Source organism: Suncus etruscus, chromosome 3, assembly GCF_024139225.1.
Source record: "Suncus etruscus isolate mSunEtr1 chromosome 3, mSunEtr1.pri.cur, whole genome shotgun sequence".
In the NCBI taxonomy this organism is placed as follows: Eukaryota; Metazoa; Chordata; class Mammalia; order Eulipotyphla; family Soricidae; genus Suncus; species Suncus etruscus.
Window position 1 is genome coordinate 16,456,184 of NC_064850.1, and position 16,301 is coordinate 16,472,484.

Genomic DNA, 16,301 nt, shown 5'->3' on the forward strand with positions numbered 1-16,301 from the left:
ACATAAAGTTCTATACATAAAGTATTTGATTTCTCCATTTAAAGGTCTAGATCAGAATTCTCAAAGTGAATGAAATAGCAATCCCAATTCCCTCTGGGTATGCTTTCTGTTTGTTTGCTTAAAGAGAGATATCTAGGGCAGAAAACAGTACAAGAATTAAGGCACTTACCTTGCATGCAGATGACGTTGGTTAGGGCACCAAAATTGTATATGACCCCAGGGGTCAGTGACCAAATGTCACTCCTGTGCACAGAACCAGGAACTAACCATGACACCACCAAGTGTTGCATTAAAAAAAATTAAATTTCCAAGTGGGTGCTATAGATTTTATTTTCTGAGAGGGGGATGATAGGCAAAACAAGTCTAGAACAGGCCTAGGTTTATATGAGTGTTTCATCTGCTCCTAACTACAAACTACAAAACCTAGTGACAGTTCAGTTGACAGCATTCTTGTGATATTGCATACTAAGTATAAAAAGACTGACTATGTCAAGGCACTGAAAATGGAAAGAGGGACTAAAGTTGGGTGGTAAGTAGATGAATGATATGAGGCTGCCATAGTCATTCAGAATGAATTGGTAACAAGAAATTATGTAACAAAATTAGGTAACAAAAACTTCAGTAGTTGGTTAGTTATAGTTATCTCGATTAGGTAGACTCTCATCAAGTTTGAATCTGAATCCAGAATTTTCCCTATGCTGAAGTCTTTTCTTGGTTATGGAGGAACATTTGGAGACAGCAAATTGGGGTACCTATGGTGTGGTAGAATTGTTGTAGAAGCCTATAAAATCCCCTTTTACAAGTGTTCCTGGGAAGGTACTTAATGGGTTTTGTGGAGGCTTTGGGCATGCCAGACCAGGAGCAGAGGGGCTTGCTGTCCAGAGAAAAAGCCATTGGAGTGATTTGAGGAGAAATAGGAGACTGTGGCAGTGACTTCTTGGACACCTCTGGTTGATCATGTCAGTCTCAGCTGCCCTCTTGTACAATCTATTAGCTGTTGCCTCAAGTGCCTGGGAGGGAAACTGAGGTTACAGGTGCCTGAGCCTGCCCTTGTGACCAGGGATGTGAACCAGGAATGGCAGCAATCAGGTGGTACCCACCTCCTAAGAGAGTACCCAACTAAGCCTTGTTAAGGTGCTCCTGGAGCTGGCCAAGGATCAGAAGAGCCTGGGTGCCATCTCCTCCAGGGGTCTTTCTGATCTGGCTACCAAGGAATGCAGCAGGTGAGTCAGAGATAGATGTGGGCATCTTGGCTTCCAGGAGATACCCACCCCTGCTCCAACTCCCATCATCATCTCCAGGGCCACAGTCTTGCACTGGTTAGAATGAAATCTCAATCCCTGAACTGGCAAAGCGCTAGGCTGCTTTGAGAGCCTTGTAAAGAACTTCCTGCCTTCAGCAAAGGCCCCCTTGACTGAATCTTCCTAGGAAACTGCTTTGCATAACAAATGTCCCTGGCACCCCTTGGGACCTTTGGGTCATAAGAGTGACATCCTCAGCATTCTCAGCGCCAGCAGGCCTCGAACCTTAGCCTACCTAGATGAAGTAGCCACCAGGAAGAGAAACAGAAAAATCTGCCTGTTGTTAGCAGCAAGAACTGTGAATTACCTCAGCCACCCCCATGCAGAGTAGCTCCTACTTCCAGCCTCAGTGTACTAGCTATGACTTCAGGCAGAACAGGAACTCTTGGAACAGCAGGTTTCTCTCTTAGACAATGGCTTGGACTAGGTGATCTCAACAGACTATTTTCAGCTGGGGATGTTCTATAGATTAGTGCCCCTAACTCCTCCTGTTACTGGATCACATGGAGTGGCACCCAGGAACCATTCCAAACTTCCAAACCTCACCACTGATGTACCACTCCAAACTTCCCCTTGGAGTTCGGGGTCATTCCCCATAGTGTTTGGGCATCACCAGTGCCAATGTTTCAGGAATTGAGTCCCAGCCTTCTGCATTCACAGCCTGTTCTCAGACTGCTGAGCTCTCTCCTGCCCTGTGTTTCAGAGCAGGGCTAATTATCTCTTAGAATCAGTGAGGAGGTGTGAGACCACGAGGAGACCAGGGGCAGAACTAAACTGGGAATGTATTTGAGAGTCCAGCTCCCTTACTTGGGTCTCATTCTTACACCAGGACCCCTTAAAGCCGAGCAGCAGGTGATATCAAAGAGGGTGAGCTTCCCCCACCCCATCAACCATGCTCATTCTGCAGCCCCTCCATGACCTGCTGTGCCCAGCAGTAGAGGCCATATAGGCAGGCTGAGTCAACTGGGCAGAGGGAAGGAGTCCAAAGTGGGAGCGCAGGAAAGGAGGAATGTGAGCATAGAGGGGACCTCAACATCAGTCAGCAGCTCATCTGTTACCACACTTTCCGGTTCCCTGGAGCTCTCCAGGCCAGCTCGTTGCTTTGCTCCTTCGTTACAGGCATCTTTATCTAGTTTGGGCCACGGCCTCTGTCATCTGGCTTCCAGTGAAGTTTGAGAACGCATATTTAATATTATAATTTGGTAGCTGGAAAATGAAACATGTCAAGGTCTAATTCTGATAAACAAACGATGAAATGTAAAACCACAGAATGGGCTCAGCCAGGGGGGGGGGTGCAGAGCTGAGAAGATGTTCAAGTGATTCTGCCGGGTGCTGGAGGGAGCTATTCTGGATGGCTGAATTTGGGGGAGCAGTGTTTGCTGATCAGCAAGGTTCTGGGGTAAACATCATGGAGGCCTCAGCCCTGACCCTGTCTTTTCTCTCTTCTCTGAGAGGAAGCCACAGCTGTTGCAGCCTCAACCTGTCAACAGAACACTCCCCACACCCTCTCCTAGGGCATGCCCAGAGTGAAGCCATGGTGACTCAGTCTCCCCGCCCAGGCGTAAGCAAAACTACCAGGAGGCAGCTCCCTGCCTCCTCCAGCCGGCCTCCCCTTTCCTCCCTTCACTACCAACCCCCCCAAGCCTTCTCCTGCCTCCCCCAGACCCCAAAGAGCCAAGCAGTGAAGTGAAAAAGCGCTCTGGGAGGCAGAAAGGCACAGCTGTGCGCTCAGAGCCGCTGATTCAGATCCAATCGCACACTCTGCCAGTCTCCCGCAAGGCAGGCTAAGGGCAAGCGCTGGATGTGTGTGTGTGCCAGTTGGGAATCTATTTCGGGAGGTGACCTGCAGCCCTTCACCATGAGAGAACCTCCTCCCCCTGAACCCTCCTTGGGAAAGATAGCCTTCTAGAAGGAGCTCTCATTGTAGACTTGGCTGGAGGGCTGTGGATTGCAGCCTGGATGTCCAGAGTCTACACCCAGGCAGTCACAAGCTACCTTCTAGAGCCTTCCATCTGTGGGGTGAGAAGGGAGGGAATGAGGGCAAGGCAGAGCATTTGGGAGACAGAGCGTCCCCTTCTGTCAAAAAGGCAGCCAGCTCACTCCATCAGGGAGAATAGGAAAAGAGGTAAAAGAGAATCTCCTAACATAGGTAAGGTTAATTGAGAAGAAGCAGAACTACCCCTGGCAAGGTTAGGGAGTGGAAACCCATAGGATAGTCAAAGAGATCTGAGAGAGTGAGAGGCCTATGGACCTCAGAGGCTACAAAGTAAGAATGGAAAAGGAGTCCTTGTGGGATAGCTGTGAAGAGCTTAAGCAAGTGGGATATATAATTGGGTGATTGGACCCCCTCAAGCAATGAGAGAAAAGTCTTGGGGTATCTCTTTGGTGGCTCCTTACTTCCTCACCTATGAAATGAGAGAACAATGTGAGGCCACCTCAGTAGTGGTAGGGCCCAGCTGGCCTGGTTCTTCTACACTCCCAAGACAGATCAGTGTTCCCACAACCCAGACAGGAACTTCACTGGTTGGTGTAATATTGGACTAAAACTCTATCCTGCCTTGCCAGTCTAGCTTACTGTTGAAGGGTAGCAATTATAAATACATCCCTTGCTCCTGGAAACATTTGTGTGGGGACATGTTTATCTCTCTCCCTCTCCACTCTCTGTATTTGCCTATATGACTAAAAGAGGTGACTTCATAGATCTAAAGCAACTGGGCAGGCTGAGTTTGCCCCAGGATGCAACAATGGCCTTCACCTCTCCTACCCTATACGATAGCATGGATGGAGAGACACACTTGGCCAAGTGTCACCAGAGTGACAGCTCTGAGTCTGGGAGATGATGGAACTGGATTGGAAAAGTAGTTCCTTCCAATGGGCTGATGGGTTAAAACAACTTAATAAAATTAAAAAACTCGACAACATTTAGGTTGGAAAACATCCAGTCCCATAGCTGGTAAGAGGGTGTAGGGCATCATTTTACCGCTGGAGAAGTACAGAAGTGAAGGCGCTGCCTATAGCATATGGCCAGCTGCACTTTGATCCCTCCACCACACGGTTCTTTGAGCATTACCAGGTATAGCTTAAGAGGCCCCCAAGCATCACTAGGTATGATGCCAAGTAAGCCTTCACACCACAAGGCCCAGCAGCACTGCATCCTCAGAGCCTCAAATTGATCCAATTGGCCAAGAATTATGGGGAAGATCCTCAGGTCCTCCCTAAGCATCTCTTAGGAGGTTTCACCTCTACCAACAAAATTAAGCAATTGTAGGCTATAACCACAAAGTCAGAGTGGTCAGTTCTGCTTTATGAATTGCTTTGAAAAATGTTAAGTCTTGGTTTTCAATCCTATAACTTGGTTTCTAACCAAGGAGATTGTCCATAACAGAGTAACTGAGGAACACAGGAACACAGACAGGTGGAAGTAGAGGCAGATGCTCACCTGGCAGGAGCGCTGTTAGCCATCTGGATGCAGAGATAGGTTGGCTTTGTCTTCCATAGTGAAAGGACATATTTGGATTGTTCCAGACAAAACTAGAACAAAGGGAAGGATCTTTGTCCCCAGACAAAACTAGATCCAGGAAGGGTCCTTGGCCTGAAGCAACTCCCTAACAGTGGAATGGGTCACCTCTGGGAGCACAGAGATCTCTGGAAACTTTCTGACATAAACAGTCAGAGAGTGAGCCCAGAGCAGAATATCAGCACCTCAACTAATGGAAGCCTCCCACACAGAGTTAGTGGCTCCTCCTGCATTTTATCCTGTGGTTTATCAATAAGCTAAGGTGGGAGTGGAGATGGAGATGGAGAGTAGAACCAGGTGTAGGAGTGAAGGCAGAGAATTTGCTGAGATGGGAGGAGAGGAATTTCAGACTGACTCCACTTTGCTGAGCATGAGGAGAAACTGGGTGACGGCACAGCCAAAGCCAGGGGACCGGGCCCAGAGAGATAGCACAGCGGTGTTTGCCTTGCAAGCAGCCAATCCAGGACCTAAGGTGGTTGGTTCGAATCCCGGTGTCCCATATGGTCCCCCGTGCCTGCCAGGAGCTATTTCTGAGCAGACAGCCAGGAGTAACCCCTGAGCACCGCTGGGTGTGACCCCCCCCAAAAAAAAGCCAGGGGGCCTTGTGAGGCGTAGAGGTGCAGCCAGTCATTCCCTGCTTTCACTGGAGTTGTCAGGGTATTTTTTTAAGCCAATTGCTATTGCTACAGCTAAGCTCCAGACAAGGGAGGGGCTTCTGTCCAAAGGAGGTCACTGTGCAGAAGACATGGACCATATACAAGAAGCTGAGTAGACATAGGAGAACATGTGCATGGGACCAGGCTGGCTCTGCACTGGACAAAGCTTGACCCATCATCACTCCCTAATCCTCAGGCAGGGTGTTTGGGAAAACAGGAATGTGAAGAAAGCCTTTTACCTCCATAATACTTACAGATTTCTGGAAAGCAAAGCTGGCACCCTGAAATATTCCACTCTAACCAAGGGCATAATGTTCCCCCCCCAAAGACTTCAGACTCAGAAGCAATTGCCCTTCTAGGATCCCTCTCCTCTGGAGTCCACCTGGTGGACCCTCTTCTTTCCCCCATCTCTCCCAGCTCTGGGGAGCATGAATGCCATTCTTGCCAGCTGTCCTTGGTGCCAGCCGCAAGCTCAGGGCTCTCTCTCTCACTCGGACTGGGCCAAAGCAACTAGCAACGCTTCTTGGGATTGTGCAATTATGGTGATTACAGTTTATGGCTTTTTTTTTTTCTTCATCTCATCTTTCGCTTTCTCATTCTTTGGGCCTCTTATTAAACATGGCAGTCCTGGTAAAGTCAGCAATGCTTGAATATGACATTCTTAAAGAAAGCCCAATCAGGGGGTCATGGGAAAAGTGTGCTCCTACAATCCTTGAAGAATTATGTGCTCAGACATAAAGCATAGGAGGGGGGGAGGGGGATTGGGCGCACTTTTTCTCAGTGCCGAAGAACCATTTTACACCTGCCCAAACCTTTATTTTGGACTATATTTAGTGGTGTTCAGGGCTTATCCCTATTCTGTGCTCAGGGCTCACTCTTGGCAGTGCTTTGCGGACAACTATGTGATGGCAGGGATCAAATATAATCCAACTGTATGCAAGGCGAGTGCCTTACCCCACTGGTGTTAACACTCTGCCCTCTCCAGCTCATCCCTGATCTGTTTTATTTGCACCAAGAGCTAGATGCTTCTGATTCGCCCCCTGCCCCATGCTTATCAGGAAAATGCATACTACCAAGCAGGGTAGGATGACCTGGTCTCATGTTCAGGCAGATGACACTGGGAAACAGAGATGGGGAGACTAAAACCTGCCTAGTCCGACCTTTAAACCAGCCAGCAAGAGTTAGGGTTGTACTGAGGGGTCTAATGTCCTGGATAGTCCGAGAAGGTTGCAGGTCATACCTCCTGACTCAGTAAGGCATTCCTAGGACGTTTTGTCAAAGATGATACTCTAGCCACAATGATAAAGGGGCACTTCCCACTGGGGATCCAGCACTGCAGCACATCCCACACCAGCTGTCAAACACATTTCCTTCCCATTGTTTTGAGACCAGAGAAGAACTTCCAGGAAGAAACTGGGTGAGGTGGTGGCTGCTAGAGCCCTGTGCCTGCCTTTTTGCTATTTCACTCATGTCTGCATTCAGGTTCCCTTCCTTTCCACACACCCCAAAATGATCCAGAGAAATGAGGGGCTTCTTGTCCCAATGAAAGTATGTTTTAGAATCTTCCCTTTTCCCCCATTGGCCCCTTGTAGCTACCTGCTTGGACCATTCCAACTTTTTTTTTTTTTTATGTATTAGTTATCTATAGGGCCGACAATCCAGGAAAATCTGGCAATACCACTGTCCGTCTGCAACTGTGTCATCACCCCCTGCAGAAGATGACCTAGGAATTTGTCAGGTGCCCCCGCAGAATGTAGTGTAAAGAATGTGGCCTCCTTTCTCTGAATCTGACAGTGTATAAGACACTTCTCTGTGCCCACCTCCCACACAAGAAGACGTGTGTATGAAGCTGCTGTTTATCTTTATAATTTCTTTATTTGTTTGGGGAGGCCATACCCAACGGTACTTAGGGATTACTTCTGCTTCTGCAATTTTAAAAAAAATCACTTCTGGCAGTGCTTGGTGGATCATATGAGATTTTGAGGATCGAACCCAGGTTGGCCATGTGCAAGACAAAACCCTACCCACTGTGCTCTCACTCTGGCTGCAAGTTGATGTTTCTTGGGTTGCTCGGCATTGTACCCTGGACATCGTGCAAGGCTAAAAGATGGAGGTTCCTCTCCTCTAACTTCCCACGAAGCTTGGGCATTTTCATTTCTTTATCTGGAAAAGGGACAGAAACGTAAATAATTAAGGAGGGAAATAGCATAGTATTGGCTGCCTCTGTGCTCAGCTGTAGCTCCTGGTACTGCCCTTTTGATTATCAGGGTGTTCTTTACAGCCATCATTTAGCTCTTATTACTGTATTTAATTTCCAGTGCAACTCCATGAGGTAGGTATCACTGTATTTATCTTTCACTTGGTGAGCACGCAGGTACCCCAGGCATGACATGTGTGCAAAACACGTGAGTTGGTTATATAAACAAGTTTAATATGAGAGACCATAATTTATTGGGGGCAGGAAGGGATGGGGAGATTCTTTCCAAGTTAACTCAGAGTTGATATCTCTGCTTTCCCTTGGAATGGAGGGAATGTGATCTGTGATGGCCCACCATGTGGTCAGTTTCCCAGGGGCCCCCAGAAGGGAGTCCACTGAGTGTATCCCAGGGAACTCTAGGAGTCATGGTGACCTACAGCCTGTGGTGTGAGAAAATGTAGCATATGCTGGGGGGAAAATGGCATATGCTGTGGGGTGTGTGAATGTGTGCCCCCTACTGAGCTGTGGGCTCTTAAGCTGCCTCCCACTCCCAGACACTGGTCAGGGGTGTGTCTCCTCCACATAAGATTACTCCCGAGTCAGAGCTCTGCCCTGCAGCGGTCTCCTACCCAGAAACACACCTCTCAGCTGTCTACGTGCCACAAGCCACCCTCAGCCATCCAGCCCACCAAGGCCGCTTGCTCCATCTGCCAGATAAACAAAGGCTTCTATTTTTTTTTTTTTTTTTTGCCGCAGAGTACAGAGTGGGGTTGTTGGAGGAGTCAGTCAGAAACAAGTGGCAGGCAAGGCTTTGAAATCCCATATAAACCAGCCCCCTGGGGGACACACTGCCCCCTCTCATCCCTGCTGCTTGTGGTAGTGATAGAAACTGGAGCTGAGAGGCTCTGACACCAATGGATCTATTTTTTCCCTTGGGGAGAAGTCAGGCTTTCTAGATGGACCTGCAGGTAAACAACTCAAATTTCCAGTGCTTCTTGAAGATGGGCTTCTCAGGAGCCCAAGTCTGAAGCCCTGCAGCCAATCCCACGGCTGCCCTAATGCTTTGCATGAGATGCTTCTGCCAGTGCCCACGCTGTGAACACACACACACACACACACACACACACAAACACACAGTGTTGTGTGTGCAGCTGCCTGTGCACAGGTGTCCCTGATGCATGCATGAGTGACATGTCCGAGTTCCATGTGCAATAACTGTAGCCGATGCATGCCTCCTGCCCCCCACCCACCCAAGCATGAGTCGCATGCCTGCTGCCTCCGTATATGCGTGTGTCTGGGCAGGGGCTCCCCTAAAGCCACAGGTCTTCATGGTTTCAGCTGCATAAGTTATTCTTCACTTCCCTTCCTAAAAACACAATTGCCTAGTGCTGCTGGCGCAGAGTCAGAATGGCCGCTGCATTTCACCCCCGAGGTGGCTTCCTTCCAGCAGTGGGTGAGTGATCCGGCATCTGCACTGTCTAACATACTTCTTTGGGAGCCTTCTGAAAGAAAGTGCTCCAAACCCTGGAGGAGAATCTCTTTGTCCCCTGGTCTCATCTTCACAGCCCCACCCCTTGCCTCTTCTCCTGTCCTCCTTCCACAGGCAGTCAGTGGTACGCATTTTGGGTATCCCCACCTTGCTGCAAATTTTCTGCACCCGTAGTCTTTCCTTCTTATGAAATGAGGAGCCAAAGGGTCCAAAACTGGCGCTGAGATGAGTCCCTTGTCCCAGGGGCAACGTGCCAGTAATGTCTCCAAATATGAAGCCTGTCCCTTGCTTGTCTAACCCCTGACTGAACAAACAGGCCCACTATTTTTAAAGATGCTTTTCCATCCAAAAGCAGCTGCCAGAGGCTTTCTCTCCCACTTACAGCAACCATGCCCCTTCCTCTGCAGCCTAAGGCCTAGTAGTGTTCCAAGAGACTCCAGAGTTTCACCTTTCCATCCAGGGAGAAGAGTGTTCAAAAACCACCCATCTTCTGTTCCTCAGGTCCCAAAACGGAGCCACAAATAGGTCAAATAGACAAGTAGGAAGGTTGCTGTGGCCAGCAATTTAACCCACCCAACTTTCTAGCCTGAGGCTTTTTGGAAATGCAGCTTGAGCTGTCCCCGATGATTGTTTACTGGTTAGAAATCTGTATGTGATCCATGCCCACCCAGTTGCCTTTCCTGGGGTCTGGAGAGATAAGCCACTAGCTTTCTTTGCATAAATATGCAAATGGACATGTACATCCTATGCTTTGGAGCAGTGGGGGGGGGTGGGCACCCAGCATGTCGACTGCTTGGGACTGGGCAACTAGTTTCACCCAAGACGAGTTTGGGGGTGAATGTGTATGCAGAAGATGCCAAGTTTCTTCAAGATGGCAGAGTGAGAGCTCTCATGGGTCCTCCAGAGAATTACATACTGCCACACAAGAAATTCTTCCCCCTCATTCCTCCACTAACCCTTAGTGGCCCTCCCCCTGCAGCCATACTCAAGGTTACTTGAATTTCCTAGTGGAAGAAAAGTAGCATCAAACTGTTGCCCATAGCAACACAGTCCTGGTAGTTGTTTCTTTAGGTCCCTTGCCCTTTGCCCAGTTTGGAGTGCATCAGAGCTGAGAGGCTCTTTCTTTGGGGGTGAGGAGGAGAGGAAGAGAGGAAGAAGCAGGCATTGTGTGGTTACAAGGACTGCTACTTGGGAGTGCAGAGGACTTGAATGTCTGAGGCCAGCATAAACACCTTACAGATTGAGTATAGGACAGCACTAGGCTGGCTCCATCAGAGCTAGAGAAAATATGAGAGACCAGAAATTAAAATGGACACTAGCCTGCCCAGGAAGAGAGGTTGAAGAAGAAATGAGAAGATACAACTCAGAAGGAAGCTAGGAAGTTGGGCTTTCTGCCACCAGCAGAGGTCACAGCAGCTAAGCTCTTGTCACTCCCAACATTTTCGCTCAGTTCCAGATTTGTTCCTGAGCATCTGGGATGCCCTGGAGTAAGGTCTTTTACGACATATCTAAACTCACAGAGCCTGGCTTCTGCAAAGAGCTCAGGAGATGTTATGTGCTGGGGGCAGGAGTCAGAGATATCTGCCCAAAGTTTCAGACCAGCTGGCCTGGCCACCACCCCCCCTTCCCCCCCCCCCCCCCCCCCCCGCTTAGATATGTGGTTTCACTTGCAGAAAGGTTACTCTGCCTCCCTACAAAGGTGAGCATCTGGCAGCTGGCTTCCTCCTCCCTAGGACTGTCACCATGGAGATACCACAGGTAGCAGAACCAGACATGAGGCCAGCAGCCACTGTTAGAAATCCACAGGCATCAAGCAGTGGGTTGACTTGCACCCCAATTCAGCACAGTAGCCAAAGACTCACCCCCTCCCACCCAGGACTGCCAAAGAAGGGAATGGAAGCACCACAGCTGAGTGAAAAATCTCAAGGTGGTTTCAGAGATGAAGCTTCTTTCTCAGCAAGGCAGAGAAGCTCACATCCTGTGTCCCAGGGATAGAGGGTGTCTGGGCATCTAAGGTCTTAGATCTGTGTGCTCTAGTATACATGAAGTGCTCAGGTTGAAGTGTTTTCTAAGTGGCAGGCTGGTGTGGGCATGAGTGCCAGTGTTTGGGCCAGTTCAGAAACTGTCTCGTTCTGATGACAGGTGACTAGCCATAACTGTCCTTTGTCCCTGCAACCTGAAACCATTACCATACCACCATCATCAGGGTCTGGGAAGCTGAAGAGTAGTGCAGTGGAGATGATAGGGACATGAGGTCTGAATTCAGTCCATTGGGCAGGAACAAAAAAAATCCAGGAAAATCTTTGGGGCATACAAGACATAGTTAGATGCTTCCACAGTGGTGTCACAAAGAAGGACTGGCAGCTCACTTATTCTATTTGGAGGGGAGGGGTGCAAACCAGAAGTCATTCTTGGCTCTGCGCTCAGGGATTACTCTGCCTTGCTGGGGAACTATATAAGGTGCTGGGGATTGAACTCAGTTTGGTTGCATGTAAGGCAAGAGCCCTAACCACTATACTATCTCTCCAGTCCCAGCTCACCTGTTCTAAAGGAGTAGTTCAGAAGCCAAGAGGGAAATACTAATAGATGCCAACTGAGAACTTGCTATTAATCCATTTATGGGATCCCCTTTGCAATGGCATTCTGGAAAAAAAAAATAGCCTTCAAAAGAGGTGACTGCAGGATAAATTCCACAGGTTTCCATAAACATGGCATACTTGATGGTTTATACCACTGTGTCTGGTGGCCTGCTTAATCACATCTATGCTTTTTATTTTGTTCATATTCCTTGTCTTTTTAACAGATCTAAACTTTTATAAATTAATATTTTTAGCCAGTGAATTTTCTATGGGTTGTTTACCTTTTTCTTAACAGCCCCCCCAAGTTATTGTTTTATGTTTGTGGTATAGTTTAGATATTTTTTTCTATAAGTCAAATAAAGAGAATATTTTAAAACAAAATAAAATGCCCTTCAGCTCCACCGAGAGATCAGAAAGCTCAGCAAGGATCCAGGAGTAGCATAGACCCCAGGAAAGAAATAATCTTGCCCCAGGCTGGTCTCATTCCTGCCTTCTCCCAGCCTCACAGAAGAGTCTGGAGGCCTTGGAATTCCCTCTCTCTGCCTCCAGTGGTGCAGGCCTTGTTCTGCTGTGGATAGACTTCAGGCCATCTCTAGGAGCTCATACCCCTATTTTTCCCTTCCTCCCTTGCCACCTTACTTCTACTTAGAGGTGAGCAGCAGGAGATGAAAGTCTGGATTTTCCTACCACTACTTGCCAGAGTTTCTAGAATCCCCAAGCTATATGTGAAGGGCATTCTCCTCAACTTTAGACCTTCTTAGAAATGAGAGGCCAACCTCCATATTTCCTATGCTTCTTCTGGAATAATTCTCTTAGCTTTGTTCCTGGAAGAGGGGAACAAGGGCCACCAACCCCAGAGAAGTTCTCAAGAGACATAAGTCAGACACTTTGCTCTCATTCCATAGTGTTCATCTTTCTTCCTGCTCCTCTGCAAGTGACCCTAGACCTGAAACATTCACTGGGTCTTCTCCCTTCTGAATAGAACCCTGAGCTACTCATTGGAGACCCCCTCCCAATACCCTTGAGAGGAGCCTTTGATTCCTCCCACTTCTTACTGACTGGGGTCACTTGGTTAGTTGTTTGGCAAAACATTTTTCATGAACAAGGATGAAGCAAGCCTGTGGTCACAACAAGATCCACAGAGGCTAGAATAGTGTTTTGGATCAGTCCTATTTCTACTTTGGTTTCCTCAATAGAGGAAAAGGGCTTCTCCTATACTGGAGAGAGAAGCTTTGAATTTAACCCCACAGCTCAAAGATACCCCAGCAATGGGCAAAGAATAAGGAGAGCTAAGTGTCAGAGAAGATTTGTGAAATCTGGGATTTTTCTTTTCTTAATTGTTTTCCTTTTTGCTGTCTGATTACATATGGCAAATATAGAACTTTTGAAATACATAGTGGGGTGAATGTGACAGCAGTCACTCTTGTGTTGCTTTAAAAGATGACCCTCAAAAAGTCCTTATGCCCTCTTCCCTTCCAGTTCATCCCTCTTCAAAGGAACAGCCACATTGACTTCTGTCCCTATCCTAGATTTGGAAGACTTGGGGGGTGGGGACCTGAGATCTGTGTTGGGGGGGACTTGAAGTCCTCCAAACAAACCTGCCAGAGAATCTTCAGCCACAGCTCAGCTGTGTTTACTCCTTTAGCTTGGCAGAGGGCCCATCCCAAGCCCCTAGAGCCTGGCTCTGTGCTGCCCCCAATATGCCTTCTAAACACCCTCCCAAACACACACACACACACACACACACACACACACACACACACACACACATCCAACCAGGGCTCCTCTCTGAGCCACAGCCCCTCTCTCAGTTAATGAATTTGGCAACTGCATCCCAGGTAAGTAAGTGGCAGCGGCTCTCAGTCCCCGGATGGTGCATGCTTTGTTGACGAACATCTGGACATGCAATGCACACGGCCCCAGCATGAAGAGCAGCATGTTGATTTTTTTTTTTCCTCCAAGCACTTCACAAAAGGGAGCTGTTCCTTTTGTGCCTTTCCCTTTGGAAACAAAGGATCCTATGGACACCTTCTTCCAGGCTCCATGCCATTAAGATGATCACAGTGCTAAAATGATTAGTGGTAGAGGTAGTGGTGGTGGTAGTGTGTGTGTGTGTGTGTGTGTGTGTGTGTGTGTGTGTGTGGTTGTGTGTGAAGAGGGGGAGGCTGAAATTGAATGTCTGAGTGTTTGTGACCCCCAGCACAGATCCTGTGCTCCATGAAATTGAAGGCTCCTGAATTCGATTGGATTAAACTTTGCCAGATGTCTCAAAGGTGAAAGCACTTTGTCGACACGTAAAGCTTTGGTGTCTCTGCAACGTACCTTCCGGAGCACAGCTCTTCATCACTGTGGATTTTTTCACTCGGACAAAGACTGCCTGCTAATAGCATTTTCAGCCACCTGCAGCTGCAACGCTCAGCAACACCAAGGCCTCAGGCGGTGTTGGCTGCAGCTTCCTGGCACCAGTGTGATCCATTCCCCACTGACCAGCTCTGAGGAGCATCATGCATTCACTGCCATAAGAAAAAAAAAATAAAATGAAATCCAGCTTCCCTGTAACTTTGCAGAAAGCTAGGCTAAAACCAATTCCCACGACATACCCAAGCACTTTCTTTAGAACCACCTACACAGGGGATAGGGTTAGGGGTGAAGTGTAGGAGGAGGAAAGAGCCCTAAAAGGTGCAAAGGAGAAGCCCTATGCTCTGGCAGCATAAATGTTGGGGAAGTGACTCTCTGAGCCCAGGTAGCCTCTGCTGTTATTCAGATTTCACTTTGATCTCTGAAAACTACAGGAGCCTCAGCTCTTTAGAAGGGAGCCAGGGGCTAAAACATGCAATGACAGGATCCCTCCTCCCCAAAGCCTGAGGCCAGGCATCTTGCTGCTTCAGTAACCACCATTCCTTCTATTCCACAGAGTGCCCATTGTGATGGGGGAGGTTGAGACGCCTCCCAATCCAACCTGGACCCTCCTGACCTCCTCCGTCAGCAGGACTGATGCTCTGTGTGCACAGGCAGGGGGAGGTAGGGGTGGCAGCAGCACCCCCCTCTCCCCCAGAACTGCAGAGGAGTGAGTGAGGACAGCCCCAGGGCATGCTCTTGAGGTTGGCCAGTTGTGCCCACACTTGCAAGTCCTAAAAACAGGGAAGCAGCTGGATTGGGGGGTGCAGAGGGCCAGGCATGGACACATTGCCCACAGGTCATCTTAGCTGGAAGGCTGAGCTCTAGGATTTCAGCAGGAAGTGATTAATTAGCTCCTCCAAGCCCAGCCCATTCTATAGAGCCAGGAGGGGGGAATGGGGTGGCTTCAGGGCCAAATTCACATAAAACAAATAGGCAGGCACCCCGTCCTCCAGAAATAGACTCTCCAGCCTCCCTCAGCCCTGGGCCCCTCTCCAGTCCAAATGACCTCACTAATGAGGATAAAGCTGTAATGAGGGTCTGGAGGCCTGGTAAACCTCACCTTCTTTGTCTCTGAGCTTTTAATGTACACACTGGTGACAGACTATTATTCAGGCTCTCTAGCACTCTCTCTTTTTCCACATCGATTTCTCCCCCTAGAGTCCCAGATGCCATGTATGGCAAAGCAGGAACACAGATAGTGGGGTTCACGGAGGGTAGAGGGCAGAAGGAGAGGGGCATCCAGATTGGTGCTGTGGTCACGGCCTCAAGAAGCAGCACTGTAAGGAAAGCAAATAGTTTAAATGCTCTTCTTGTGAGCAGGATGAATGAGGATCTACTGAAAGAAACATTAGGACCCTCTGAGCAGGAGCTCCCCAGATTTACCTTTGGCCCCCAGAGGGACACATGCATACCCACAAACACAGACTCACACAATCACAGATTGACACTCTTACACACTCGGACACACAAACACACACTCTCACATACACATACGCAAAGGTACATAACTACAATCTCACACTTATTCAACACACGCTCTCGCATACACACATGTACTCACAAACACATAACCTCAGGTGCACACACTCAGACACATACAGTCTCTCAGACACATAGCTGCTCTCACACACCCGCTCATCACACACACTAAAAACAAATCATGCACACACTTGCTCAGACTCACACACATCACAACACTCTCGGTGCCTCTGCCTGCAGGCCTGCTTTGAAAAGGCGCATTCCCAGGTGAACCTGCTGGATGACGAATGCCTGGCATGCCGTGTGGAAAGGGCAGCAGGCTCGATGGTGCTGAGCACACTGTGCTCTTGGGACTGGGGGGCATCCTTGAAGGTCAGCCTCGGCTTCTGTGAACTGTCACACTGGCTTTGCACAGAGGGACAACCGTCCTGCTCTTAGCGATTTGCAAAGACTGGCACCATAACCCTTTCGGATTAAAAAAAAGAAGAAGAAGAAATCTGATTAAGGAATCGTTAGCCTGGTAGAAATGCAGCTGCTGCCGGCTACGTTTGGTGCATGTGAAGATTCCGATAAGGTGGCTGATGGGAGATTGCCAGTGAATGTGTGTGTGTGCGCAATATCTGTGTGTTTTCAAGATAGGGAGGAAAAAAGTAGTTCATGTAAGAAGGCAGGGGGGTGAGGTG

At 48.6% G+C, this 16,301-nt stretch overlaps 1 protein-coding gene across 4 annotated transcripts in view; it reads left to right on the forward strand.

Moving 5' to 3' along the window:
• Positions 1-16,301, forward strand: part of RGS6 (regulator of G protein signaling 6) — a 592,928-nt gene that overhangs the window by 573,144 nt on the left and 3,483 nt on the right. For 2 of the 4 annotated variants that reach the window (XM_049770388.1, XM_049770389.1), the window contains exon 18: positions 9,058-9,124. The exons of the other annotated variants lie outside the window; for them this stretch is intronic. In XM_049770388.1, coding sequence (XP_049626345.1) covers positions 9,058-9,124 — 67 coding nt within the window. The remainder of the gene's footprint in view (positions 1-9,057; positions 9,125-16,301) is intronic. 4 annotated transcript variants of the gene reach the window in all.